This window comes from Arctopsyche grandis, chromosome 5, assembly GCF_051622035.1.
Source record: "Arctopsyche grandis isolate Sample6627 chromosome 5, ASM5162203v2, whole genome shotgun sequence".
In the NCBI taxonomy this organism is placed as follows: Eukaryota; Metazoa; Arthropoda; class Insecta; order Trichoptera; family Hydropsychidae; genus Arctopsyche; species Arctopsyche grandis.
The window spans coordinates 20,101,109-20,114,336 of record NC_135359.1 but is presented as its reverse complement, the minus strand read 5'-3'; the positions used below and the strand labels follow the sequence as shown (position 1 = coordinate 20,114,336).

The 13,228-nt window shown below is 40.3% G+C and overlaps 4 protein-coding genes across 4 annotated transcripts in view; 3 read left to right on the top strand and 1 right to left on the bottom strand.

Annotated features, from left to right (window-relative positions):
• Nse4 (SMC5-SMC6 complex kleisin component Non-SMC element 1) overlaps positions 1–783 on the top strand; it is a 44,548-nt gene extending 43,765 nt beyond the window's left edge. Inside the window, exons 5-6 of the mRNA XM_077431442.1 lie at positions 228–346; positions 429–783. Coding sequence (XP_077287568.1) covers positions 228–346; positions 429–476 — 167 coding nt within the window. The 3' untranslated portion in view covers positions 477–783. The remainder of the gene's footprint in view (positions 1–227; positions 347–428) is intronic.
• Positions 784–2,870: 2,087 nt separating this feature from the next.
• On the bottom strand, positions 2,871–4,074 carry LOC143912193 (dnaJ homolog subfamily C member 25 homolog). Its single transcript, XM_077431439.1, has one exon. It carries the CDS (start codon positions 3,923–3,925, stop codon positions 2,897–2,899), a length of 1,029 nt encoding a protein of 342 aa, XP_077287565.1. The 5' UTR covers positions 3,926–4,074; the 3' UTR covers positions 2,871–2,896.
• A 1,651-nt stretch (positions 4,075–5,725) lies between these two features.
• LOC143911464 (DALR anticodon-binding domain-containing protein 3) lies at positions 5,726–8,449 on the top strand. Its single transcript, XM_077430336.1, has 5 exons — positions 5,726–6,443; positions 6,530–6,717; positions 6,934–7,067; positions 7,145–7,315; positions 7,398–8,449. The coding sequence occupies exons 1-5, from the start codon at positions 5,764–5,766 to the stop codon at positions 7,515–7,517; spliced, it is 1,293 nt and encodes a 430-aa protein (XP_077286462.1). The 5' UTR covers positions 5,726–5,763; the 3' UTR covers positions 7,518–8,449.
• A 3,318-nt stretch (positions 8,450–11,767) lies between these two features.
• The window catches only part of LOC143912361 (uncharacterized), a 182,405-nt gene continuing 180,944 nt past the window's right edge, over positions 11,768–13,228 (top strand). Inside the window, exons 1-4 of the mRNA XM_077431643.1 lie at positions 11,768–11,797; positions 11,864–11,995; positions 12,523–12,625; positions 12,729–13,143. Of these exons, the coding sequence (XP_077287769.1) occupies positions 11,768–11,797; positions 11,864–11,995; positions 12,523–12,625; positions 12,729–13,143 (680 nt within the window). The remainder of the gene's footprint in view (positions 11,798–11,863; positions 11,996–12,522; positions 12,626–12,728; positions 13,144–13,228) is intronic.

Sequence of the window (13,228 nt, the reverse complement as noted above, 5' to 3'; positions counted from 1 at the left end):
ATATTGACCAGCTGTGCAAATTGCGACAGTTGTCGCTTTTAAAATTCAATTTAAGTATCATCTTCCACTCTATGGCAGCCAATTTAAACCGGTGAAAGTAAATGTACAATTTTTTTTACAATTGATTAAAAACTTGATGGAATATTGCCAAATTAACCTTATACTTGATGTAATCTGGAGCTTAATTGTTCTAAATACTATTTGTTTTCATTTTTATTATATTGCAGATGAAGTTGAAGGCTTACCTTATATTGCTCCAGTTTCAAAAGAAGATAGGGACAGAATCAAAAATCAAAATGTTGATACTAAACAATTTGTACTCTCTATGGATATGGATGAGTGGGAAGTATGTACATAATTACATGTTACTATAATTAATATATAAAATAAAATTAATTGTATCTTAAAAACAAATTTAACATTTTCAGGAAGCAGTGAAAGCTTTTAAAGTTAAAAAACCATTGATAGATTTCTAAGAAATCAAAAAGATGGGTGTAAAACAAAATCTGGAAAGTGAAATTCATTATTTCTTTTTGATATTTACTATATAATGATTTTGTAGGTCACATGTCATTAAAACCAAAGCATTAACTATGTACATATGATCAGTGATAATTTGTTAAATTGGATATTTCTCTTTGATTAGTGTCAGTATTATTAGTTTTTTAAGTATACATATGTGTGTATGTATTGATTATATATTGTTTATTGAACGTGATATAAATATAACGTTAAGGTGTGATTGTTATATTTAAGTAGGATAATAAATTTTGTTACTTTTTATTTTTTTTTAATTTTTCCACATTTAGATGAATTCCACCGCTGTCACCAATGCTACGATCTGGTATGATGATCGTTGATATGAATTAGCGCTTTTTATGACTAATTATTCAAGAACCCTGTGTGTGTGTGTTTGGTTCAAAGTGAAATCCCGTCTTATTAGGAGTTAGTATGTTTACTTATTGGAAGAAAAGTCCTGTCTCGACCGTTCAGTATTAAACTCCCGTGTGATAGGTTTGGTTTCAAATAAACATCATTAGAAAGTGCAGATAAACTCTCTGTTTATAGATTTACCAGAATGAGAAATATTCTAAATAGCCAGTTGCCATTTAAACAAGAGGGTATAAATGCATTTAGAGTCTATGATAAAAATGGGTGAAACGAATAGCACTTTATCGGTTCAAGTCGTCTTTTAGCTAATATCTTAAATTAAGCTTGAAATTTTTCCAATTTGATTATTAGACATTTGATATAGTAAAATAAATGTTATTCTTTGGTATATTTAGGAACAGTATTATGAAGGAAATGATATAAACATACTTCAAAAATACTTTTTTATTTCAGTAAAATAGATTTGTATTAATAAATAACAAGTGTCACTTGTGCGCTTATACTTACCAACATACAACTCAATTGACAACCATTAAAAATTATTTTCTAAACACAAAAGTAACAGCAAATAAATGCATATTTAACTACTATAGATTAATATTTAATTTCCTAAATGCCAGTGGTGGAATACAGCATTGTAAAAATCTTGTCTGTTAAAAGCTTGTTTATACTGGCTCTTAGATCTTAGATTTAAAATAAATAACGAAGAGGAACATTGAGGGCTATTTTTGATGTCTAAACACTGATAAAAAAAAATGAGATGATATTTCGTTAATCGAATGTCATTTATTCGATGTTAGAGCAAAATGAAATGAGGCATTTTATGCATAAATTTGCGTATCACGACATAAGGTGCAATGATATAAGATCCAACGACAAAGGTACTACGAAAGAAGATCCACCCGATAAAATGTCCACCTGATACGTCCATACGTGAAGACGTCCAACCGGCTAAAGGTCCAGCCACAAAAAGTCCGAAAACAAAATATAAAAAAAGTAATAATAGTTGATAAAACGCTCCATATTTATAATAAATCAGATATCGAGTCAAATTGACTCGATATCCGATTTATTATAAATATGGATAACGGGATTCAAAAGGTTCAAATTATTTTCCAAATACAACAAACAATAATATTCGATTGAATACTCAGTGAGTGAATCTAATTTGGAGTCAGGTGTTGTCAACAGGGTTTGAATTGTTTTGATTTTTTTCCGAATATAATAATAGTGTTATATTAAATGCTCCGTGATTGTATCGGATATCGAGTCAGGTGTCGTCAAATCAGATTCTAATTGTTTAAATTACTTTCCCATTACAAAAAATTATTATTCTTAGTTAAATACTTCGTGATTGAATCGGACATTGAATCAGTCAGGTGCTGCCAACCGGATTCAAAATGTTCTAATTATTTCCCAATATTCGATTGAATGCTCGGTGAGTGAATCGAATTCGGAGTCAGATGTCACAGACTATTTAATTAAGCATAATTATTTTTTGTAATCGGAAAGTAATTTAAACAATTAGAATCTGATTGATGACACCTGACTCGATATCCGATACGATCACGGAGCATTTAATTTAACATTATTATTATATTCGGAAAATAATTAAAACAATTTAAACCCGGTTGACCACACTTGATTCCAAATTCGATTCACTCACCGAATATTCAATCGAGTAATCAATCGAATATCGAGTCAAATTGACTCTATATCCGATTTAAATATGGAGTGTTTTATCAACCGTTATTACTTTTTTTATATTATGTTATCGGACATTTTGTGGCTGGACCTTTAACCGGTTGGACGATATTCGGTCGGACGTTTTATCATCTGGGTTTTTTATCGTCTGGATCACTTATCAGGTGGACATTCTATCGGGTGGATCTTCTTTCGTGATAACTTTGTCGTTGGATCTTATATCATTGCACCTTATGTCGTGGAACCGTAGAAATGAATGAAATGTAGCAGTCTTATTGCTTTAGCAATATTAAGAATATCACTAATCGTCAAATGTCATTCTTCCGACACCGTGATTTTTCATGTATCTTCTGTATTGTTTATATTTGGTATTTTCTGCTAATTTTTTCTTTTCTTCTTCTTCGGCTAATTCTTTCCATCTCAGGAAATTGTCTGTAATCCATAACTCGTCCTCGAGATACTCTTGTTTCGTTTCTTCATCGATTCCTTTAAACTGGTGAACTCCCATCTTAAGATGCTTTCGAATCAGATGAAGTTTTTCTTCATCTCCATACGGCTTTTTCAATATAGTGAAATTCCAAATCCACTTAATGTACCAAAATATATAAACTATAATTGTATACGGGAGAATAATCAGTTGTATCCAGAGAATGTCGGTGATCTCGGGCTTTGCATACGATCCCTTGATGTCCATTTTCTCCACGATGACTTTTCGTATTAATTTTTCCAATTTTTCTTTCTGTTCCGTTTTACTCAGTCTTTCTTTTTTATCTTTTTTTTTAGTTTGAATTTCTTCTATTTCGGCTTTGGCCATTTCGAGGGCGCGATTCCTATATTTGGGTACGGTGGCAAAATAGTCGATAGCCATTTCATAGCGTTGACGGCCGCTGTAGTATTGAATAGCTGATATGATGGATACTGCAACGGCTATTACTAATCTGACGTCGACTTTGGGTGCCACCCTCCGCCTGTAGTACCTATAGTAATGAGCGTAGTACTCTTGAGGGTTGTCCAACATGTAATTGTAATCGTTACGGGCCTCATCGTCCTTCAGGATTTCGTAAGCGGTGGCTATGAGTTTGAAATGTTCTTCGGCCACCTTCTTGGCTTCTTCAGTGCGGTGAGAGTCGGGATGAAATTTTCTGGCGAGTTGTCTGTAGTTACGCGCCACTTCCGCCTTGGGAGTCTCTCTGGTGACGTTGAGCACATCGTAACAGTCTTGAGTTCCGCAGTAGATGCCCTCCAACAGGTGCGCAGCCCGCGCGCCCCCGACCAGAAGCAGAGCCACGCAGCAGGCGAACAAAAAAGCCGAACAGTTGCCACGAGACATGACAAATGTCACTCAGTGAACCGCCACGCGACGCGCGACGTACGGAGCACGACGCACGACACGCGACACGCGACGCACCTGCGCCCACAATGACAGCTGCCACCTGCCAACCGACTGTCACGTTGACAACTCGGCTCTTCAACACGCGGCCACTCCAAACTTCATCATTCGCGGCCATATCTCGTCATTTCAAATGATGTTAAGCCAGCAGCATAGCTCGGTCGTTAAGCTTCTGCTTAGCGTCAAGAAGGTGCCGGGTTCAATCCTTGAATGAAAATTAATTTTTCAGAGTATGCTGTTGGTCAGACCTGGATTTGTGCTCCAGGTTGATCGTTTCCTATCAGAGTTTACCAATTTTCTCTGATTTCATTGTTGAAACGGTTCCCGGAAAAAAAAATTGGCTAAAAATCCTTCCTACCTACTATGTCACCACTATTTGAAGTTTGATTGATGTACAATAAAATGTATGTACAATTCATAGATGTCTCGTTAATTTGCGAGTTTTTCAGTGTCTCGCAATTCAACGACTTGTAATAAAAATGCTGCATTTTTATTTGTAATTGGCCAGGAAGGCGCATTGGGATTTACCTGTAAGGCCTTCCTGGTATATATGTAAATAAATAAATAAATATCTTCGAACGACGATGCCCAAATAGGTAGGTTTTCAAAATATTTTTGGTAAGTAGGTAAGTGGCAGAAAATTTGAATATTCTGCATTTACACAATTCCAAATATTAGAACTCTATATTTTGATACGCAATCATAAAAATGTGGTGTTACTCCATGTCTCTATTAATAATTCATATTGACTTCCACTCAAAAAGAATACCAACGGCGGACTGAGTGAATAAACGTGAATAAATCACACGTTTCGAAATGTAATAGGTTAGTATCGTGATAATCAATAGTGTGTCCGGGCTGATTTGAAATCCGCGATATATAAATCACGATCCATGTTGATAGTATAAGGTCGTGTACACACCAAGTGCAGTAACTTTGCAATCACACCCGAGCCCATTAATAACCATAACCGTTGATATGGAAAAATTGGTAAATATCGGGTGGATCGGGTGTATATATCGGTAGTGTAAACGTAGCTATTAGGTTACAGTAACAGGGTGTACACACCAAGTTACTGCAACAGCTCGTTGCAGAAGTTCGTTCAGTTTGTCAGTTACCGCAAATCTATCCGTAATACAAAAAAACTTTCTCACCAAAACTGGCGTGAATTCGCTAACGGGGTGTACTTACAGAGCTAATGCGATATTTCACTACCAAAGAGCGATCACCGCAAACCTATATGCAATTACCCCCATGCAACACAAACAACGTCCTCACCAAATCTGGGGAACTCGCACCGAACCCTTTGTTTTCGTCAGAATACCGCTACATGAACGAACCCTCCGAGTTGCAGTCTGATGTTATGTCTTGCGGTTGCGATAGCTCGGTTCGCGACGTCCACACCGCGTTGTAACTGTAACACGTCAACCAGTTTTCTCGTGACCGATTTTAGGGTGTGACCAGTTTTAGGGTGTGACCAGTTTTAATGTGACGGGTGATCACGTGTGACTGATCTAGAGCGACCGGTTGTCCTGTGACTGGTTCACATATGACTAGTAGTCCGTTTACCTTAGCCCCATGCCCACCCTCCTTGGATCCACCAGCGCATTGATTCATATATTTTAATAGAATTTAAACAGTCAAAGACCTAGTAAGTGTGGCCCACGGTTGTTGTTTTCTATCACAATTTGTCGGAGAATAATGAAATTTTACTCTGTGGGATATGCTCGGATTTCGGTCGCATTTGATTCCATCGGCTTGACAGTATTGCCGACGGCATGGCCGCGGTGGACGGGTTTGTCAACAAACTTTATAGTTATTTAACGAATAAAGAAAATGCAGTTCATAATGGTGCCTTGATAAAGCGTCATAACGACAAATTCGAACGACATGGTGAATTCAGTTTTCCGTGGAAAATCAACGCTTGGTTGAAACACGTGGTTTGGCCGCCCGACATTGAATGTTCGCTAGATTGTACCATTTTCAATATTACATCTCAAAGTGTGGATTCAGTTTTGTTGGAAGATGGATGTAAAAGAATCATGGAAAATAGTCGCAAATGGCCCCTCAATATCAAAAAGTGTGTGGTTGTTGGCGATAGATTACACATATTCTTAGACAGAATTTCATGTATGAGAGCGTGTCTCGTAGATATGAAATTTGATACGGAACTAAGTTGCAGTGAGCATCAACATAAGGTTAGATTTTCTGTAGATGATGGTGTCAGTAGCGACATCACACATTTCAGATTGGAATTGATTGGAAAAGTTTCTGAAAAACTTGCCGTTTTAGCTGGATATAGTATATCATCTGTTACTGATGATAAAGATGTGCTAAATATACATTTTACAACAAAATCTCATAAAACTCAAGAAGCAATACAAGTTGTTTGCGCTCCGGTCCTCAACGAGAAAAGTGGTATTAAAGAATGTGTAGTCACCACTGAACAGTATTTAGAGTCAGTATTGAAATTTGTGTTTTGTGAAATATTCGCTTGAAATTAATTAATAATTAATTATTATTCATTCTGTACATTATGCTTAGGAAAAGAACCCTAGACATGAAACTAAAGGCTCAACATAAATGTAGAATTTACATAACGGATGAAGAAATTTGGAATGAATCTTTGACTACACTAGGGGAAGCTTCAGCCAAGTTTGATTTGTTACAAATAAAACCTACCCATTCGGTTTTAATAGGAATGTCTAATGATGGATCTGGTTGCAGTAAAGGTATTTATTTATATACTGGGTAGAGATAATTTGTGAACCCAATTTTACCAATGATGCAATTTGATTTTGGTGAAATGACAACCAATATGCTATACTATTAAAACTAAGAAAAGTGAACTTAGCTAATATAGCTATTTTTCTATACCCCCAATATTTATGCTACTTAAATTACATTCATTTTCCATTGCACAATTAAATTGCTTTTCCTTTTAACAGGAGCTTCGTTTATTTTATATAACTGTGCAAGACTTTCCAGCATAATAAACACATTTAGAGAAAATATAACCAAGGGTGTTTATCCTGAACTCCCTGATATCAAAGATGTAGATTTTGAGCTATTAGACGATGAGGTATTTACATTTATTATATATTTATGTTTCAAATACAAATTTTTGCCATGAAGGTCATTTTTTTTCTTTATTCGTAGGACGAATGGTTCATGCTGTTTAATTATATTTTCACGTATAATTCAATGTTACGAAAATGCATCGATATTAAACCCAACAGATGTACTATATTGCCTCATCAATTGTGTTCATTTTTAAGTTCATTTGTTGTAAGATTCAGCATGTATTATAGAAAAGTACGGGTGTTACTGGTAAGAGTATATACGCTCGTATTAAGATAATTTTTATTTTTTTAAATTTTAATTCAATAGAAATCCATTTTATTTGTTTTAGAAACCGAGAGATCATTTGATTCCAAAAATTTATGCTAGAATTCATTTGTTGATGATAATTCAGAAAATTTTACATCATGGTTTAACAGTGTTAGATATGAAACTTCTTTCTGAAATGTGATTCATTTTAACTGTATAGATTCAATAAAATTATAATTTATTTCATTACGATTTTGAATTTTTACAATCACATACATTAATCGCAAAAGTGCAAAGAAAAGTTAAAATTTAACCAAATAAAATATATTTACACATATGTGTATATGTTATAGTCCAAATGTACATTTCGTTTGTTCATCAACATAATATTTTTTTCATTCTCTAACTAATTTGCTCAGTTTTAGTGCACTCAACAGAACAAATTGACAAACGAACTAGTTTATTCATGCACAAAATATTAGCCATAAGTATTTTTAATCGTATATTCTATCCTCTATGTATGTACATACATATGTATGCTTACCCTGAGTTGCAATATTTTTAATATTAGCGGAAATGGGATTTATAACGACGTTGTAATGCAGTTTCCATAGGATTTCCCTTTTAAATACTTGGCGTTTTGATAGCCAAAAGTATCCCATAACATTGTGAGTCTATTTGAAAATACATAGCTTTAAAACGAATAGTTCGTATATGAACAAATTATTATGTTCAAGAACGAATCGGAGTGAAAACTTGGATTGTAACATATGCATATGACCAACTCAATAACAAAATAATATACAAACTAGTGTGATCCTTGTGCTTGATGTTTGCTGCAAAGAGTTTTTATGTCAGTATATGTATCTTGCATAAGTCATCAATGAATCTTCAATCATTCAAGTTGATTCATTCATCTGTATTGAGAATTTTCCTGTTCTCAACTCTTTGATAAGTTGTGTTTCTACATCCTTAGCTATTTTATTTATTACTAGTTTTTTTATCCGGCTTCGCTCAATATTTGTAATATAAACAGCTTAAACATGGCGAATCTAATAGTAAATATTAATTTGTTTTTTTATTAAATTTATTTGAATCGAAAAAAATATAATATTCAACCAATTGTGGTCATAGAAACTTCGTTTTTTTTATGAAGTTCCCAACCAAAGATACAAACTTACAAAGTCTCTTTCGAAATTATATATTACTAGCTGTATTACCCGGCTTCGCTCAGTGTTTATAATATAAACCGCTTAAACATGACTAAGCTAATTTAATTAAAAAAAAAAAAAAATTAAAAAAAAATTTAAAAATTAAAAAAAAAAATAAAAAAAAAATAAAAAAAAAATAAAAAAAAAAATCAAAAAAAAAAATTAAAAAAAAAATAAAAAAAAAATTAAAAAAAAATTAAAAAAATTTTTTTTAAAAAATCAAAAAAAAAAATCAAAATTTTTTTTTGCCTTCTAGGGCTTCGCCCTCGGCGCCCCCCTGAGCCTTTGCCTTCTAGGGCTTCGCCCCTCCACGCCCCATGAGCAATTGCCGTTTAGGGCTTCGCCCCCCTTAGTTAATGCCTTTTAGGGCTTCGCCCCTCCGCACCCCCATGATTAAATGCCGTCTAGGGCTTCGCCCCCCTTAGTTAATGCCTTTTAGGGCTTCGCCCCCCGCGCCCCCAAGATAAATTGCCGTTTAGGGCTTCGCCCCCCTTAGTTAATGCCTTTTAGGGCTTCGCCCCTCCGCGCCCCCATGATTAAATGCCGTCTAAGGCTTCGCCCCCATGATCAGTTGCCTTTTAGGGCTTCGCCCCTCCGCGCCTCCATGATTAATTGCCGTCTAGGGCTTCGCCCCCCTTAGTTAATGCCTATTAGGGCTTGCGCCCCATGAGGCTGGGCCCCCCGGGCCCCCTTCGGGGCCCCACGGGGCTGCGCCCCTTGTGGCGCCCCCTTTTGAGCCCCATGGGGCTGCGCCCCATGAGGCTGGGCCCCCCGGGCCCCCTTCGGGGCCCCACGGGGCTGCGCCCCTTGTGGCGCCCCCTTTTGAGCCCCATGGGGCTGCGCCCCATGAGGCTGGGCCCCCCGGGCCCCCTTCGGGGCCCCACGGGGCTGCGCCCCTTGTGGCGCCCCCTTTTGAGCCCCATGGGGCTGCGCCCCATGAGGCTGGGCCCCCCGGGCCCCCTTCGGGGCCCCACGGGGCTGCGCCCCTTGTGGCGCCCCCTTTTGAGCCCCATGGGGCTGCGCCCCATGAGGCTGGGCCCCCCGGGCCCCTTTCGGGGCCCCACGGGGCTGCGCCCCTTGTGGCGCCCCCTTTTGAGCCCCATGGGGCTGCGCCCCATGAGGCTGGGCCCCCTGGGCCCCCTTCGGGGCCCCACGGGGCTGCGCCCCTTGTGGCGCCCCCTTTTGAGCCTCATGGGGCTGCGCCCCATGAGGCTGGGCCCCACGGGGCTGCGCCCCTTGTGGCGCCCCCTTTTGAGCCCCATGGGGCTGCGCCCCATGAGGCTGGGCCCCCCGCGCCCCCTTCGGGGCTTCACGGGGCTGCGCCCCTTGTGGCACCCCCTTTTGAGCCCCATGGGGCTGCGCCCCATGAGGCTGGGCCCCCCGGGGCCCCTTCGGGGCCCCACGGGGCTGCGCCCCTTGTGGCGCCCCCTTTTGAGCCCCATGGGGCTGCGCCCCATGAGGCTGGGCCCCCCGGGCCCCCTTCGGGGCCCCACGGGGCTGCGCCCCTTGTGGCGCCCCCTTTTGAGCCTCATGGGGCTGCGCCCCATGAGGCTGGGCCCCCCGGGCCCCCTTCGGGGCCCCACGGGGCTGCGCCCCTTGTGGCGCCCCCTTTTGAGCCCCATGGGGCTGCGCCCCATGAGGCTCGGCCCCCCGGGCCCCCTTCGGGGCCCCACGGGGCTGTGCCCCTGTTGGCGCCCCCTTTTGAGCCCCATGGGGCTGCGCCCCATGAGGCTGGGGCCCCACGGGGCTGTGCCCCTTGTGGCGCCCCCTTTTGAGCCCCATGGGGCTGCGCCCCATGAGGCTGGGCCTCCCGGGCCCCCTTCGGGGCCCCACGGGGCTGCGCCCCTTGTGGCGCCCCCTTTTGAGCCCCATGGGGCTGCGCCCCATGAGGCTGGGGCCCCACGGGGCTGCGCCCCCCGGGCCCCCTTCGGGGCTGCGCCCCTTGTGGCGCCCCTGGCGGGGCCCCATGAAGCTACTCGCCTTGCGCCCCCGCGGGGGTGAATCCATTGAAACGAAAAAAACAAATCGGCGCCCATGGATCGAAAAAAAAAAATCGAATCACGTGTTCGATGACGTCACCGATCTACGGACGACGAAGACGACGACGACCAAGGATATTTACATATTTACATACATACAAAGTCTCTTTCCAAATTATAGATTAGATATATTGTATTATTGCTCAGTGGCATTTTTTTCTCACTTATTCCGGAACTTTTATGATAATTTTGCATGAGCCATCAATACAGCTTCACTGTTTCTTATATAAATATATGTACATATGTAGTTGATTCATCCATCTGTGTTGGGAATTTTCTTGTTCTTAACTTTTCAAGTTACGTTTCTACATTATTCTTACTTCTACATATCTTGTCTATTCTATTGCATTACTAACAGCAGAGTTGCCAAGAGAAAATACAGGCCCTGGTGTAATATTGTAACTGTGGACCCACTAAGTTTTATTTTTCATTACACATACATACATAAGACAATTTTATTGACGTTTTCAATTAGTGCAAGTTGTTTTTTTTTCTTATTAATTATTAGTAATTGCATAAAAATTCGCCATTATTTGAATTTTGGGCTTTTTTGGGAGCTGGGCCCTGGTTATATGTATGTAAGCATTGGCTGGTGCCCTCATTTCGTCAGGCTTGGCGAAAACACACTGAACACACTAACCGGTTGTAGCAAATCTTCCCCTATAATCTGGGGCTAAAGTTCCAGTAAACTGGGGTTAAATTACTTGAAGGGCCCCTTGTTGGGACATTCGACTGATCGATATTGATATTTTATATTATTCTACATAAAAATATATATATTTCTTTGATGCTAAATTTTCATTATTTTTCGATCCACGCATTATTTGTGTCTGTGAAATCGTACCTGTTACATCATACTTTCTTATTCGAATATTTCAAAAAATAGCATTTAACATATATGTATTTTTCTAATAGTTCTGATAAATTTTTCGCGTATTAAAAATATATCAAAGTTTTGTTTTTGGTTTGTCAGGGATGGCCAACCTTTTTTAGAAATAGGGTCAAATTTCGTTAATTATTTTTTTTAGAACCAGTCCGTGGGTCACTAAAGTCAGTGAAGTCATTTGAAAGGGGGGTATAAAGATTACTAGTAAATTTGGAAATCCAAAGATTTCTTAACAGAAAAGTTAAACAGTTGATCCTCTAAAAAGTTTTACGTTTTCTTTTTATTTTACTATAATTTTACAAGTAAATAGCAAAAAATGAAGGTCAAGACCTCTTGCATTTATGAAGTTGATGACTTTTATTACAACTGGCATTACATCGGAAAATGTTTTTAAACCTTGCTTTGCACATAGAACTTGTTGATGTATTATACAATGAAATTCAATCAGAGAATGTCTAATAGTTTGCTTGAGCTGCTGAATAAAACCAATATATTGGGTTTACCCACTATATTGGGAGCACCGTTGTTACAGAAACAATTTTCTGTAAGTTGATAACCATTTCTTTAAATGTATGATTAAATTCTTTAAAATGTCAAGACCAGTACACTTCCCTTTCAACGTTATTAGTGATTTTTTTAATTTTCACGCGTCATTCAAAAACCTTCTTGGGTCAGTGGCTGATCCGCGAGTCATAATAGGTTCGCCATCACTGATAATGTATGAAATTAATTTTCCAGTGGCCGGGATTCCTCTCGGCGGCCCTGCCTATAATATGATTTTTTTCAGATTTAGCTATGAGAAGAAATGCTAGTATTTCGTTCAGAATGAATAGATTTTTTTTCAAATTTCGTCAAAAAATATGTTTGATTTTTTCATTGGCCTCAAAACATTCAAATTGACCGCCCGCCCCACGTTGGGAAACAGCGACGACGAAATAAATGAAATCGTATTTTCTAAACAAATTAATGAATTTTTTATGACTTCAAAATATTAGGTGAGCATATAATATTTTCTAATATATTGATTTATTCGGCGTAGAATTAACTTTAACATTGTGACAAAATTTTCAGCGGGGAGCGAGCGGGCGACAGAAAGAGCTAGTTTCGAAAAGAAGTTTCAGCTGGAGCAGTGGGACGATCGAGGAGCGCAACGCTCGCACCGGCGATAGTGCGGGTGTGCGGGTGTGTGAGTGCGCCCGTGCAAATCTACATGTACGGAGAGTGCGCGCGTGTGCGTTTGTTTTGGTGGCGAGTGGCGAGCGTGGCCGTCACGTGAGGCGCGGGGGAGGGGAGGGGAGGGGGGGGGAGGGCGCGCGCGGTGGGGGTAGAGTCGGTGGTGGCGCGCGGCGAGAGAAGGAGCGGTGGCAGCGGCAGCGGCAGTGGTCGGCCGACGGCGGGCCACGTCGGTCGTCTCGGTCGAGAGTCGCGTCGCGCAAACATGATGAACATAAATACGCTCCTGCGGGCCGCCGAGTACATCGAAAAGCTGGACGGGGAGAGGCCGCCCTGCCGCCCCTGTCGCCCCCCGTCCCTCTCCTTCTCCCTGCCGTCGAGGTGCGCCTCCGACGCCGACCACGGCTACGCCTCTTCGCTGCCTCTGCCTCTGCCTCTGGCTCTGGCTCTGCCCTTAGCGCTGACGTTGCCCGACAACAACTTCAAGAGGAACAAGAACAAAAAGTCTCTCGGCAGCAGGTGAACTACTTACTAACTACTATTCCTATTCCTATTCTTATTTGCTCCTTCTCGATGCATTTTGTACAACTGACGTTTGTCGCCG

What these genes read in the sequence shown, in the direction of transcription:
- LOC143911464 (XM_077430336.1), top strand. Translation starts at nt 5,764, where the DNA reads ATGGCCGCGGTGGACGGGTTTGTCAACAAACTTTATAGTTATTTAACG. An exon ending in TTGAGCTATTAGACGATGAG is followed by an intron (nt 7,068 to 7,144) that starts GTATTTACATTT and finishes CTTTATTCGTAG; the next exon opens with GACGAATGGTTCATGCTGTT. An exon ending in GAAAAGTACGGGTGTTACTG is followed by an intron (nt 7,316 to 7,397) that starts GTAAGAGTATAT and finishes TATTTGTTTTAG; the next exon opens with AAACCGAGAGATCATTTGAT.
- LOC143912193 (XM_077431439.1), bottom strand. Translation starts at nt 3,925, where the DNA reads ATGTCTCGTGGCAACTGTTCGGCTTTTTTGTTCGCCTGCTGCGTGGCT.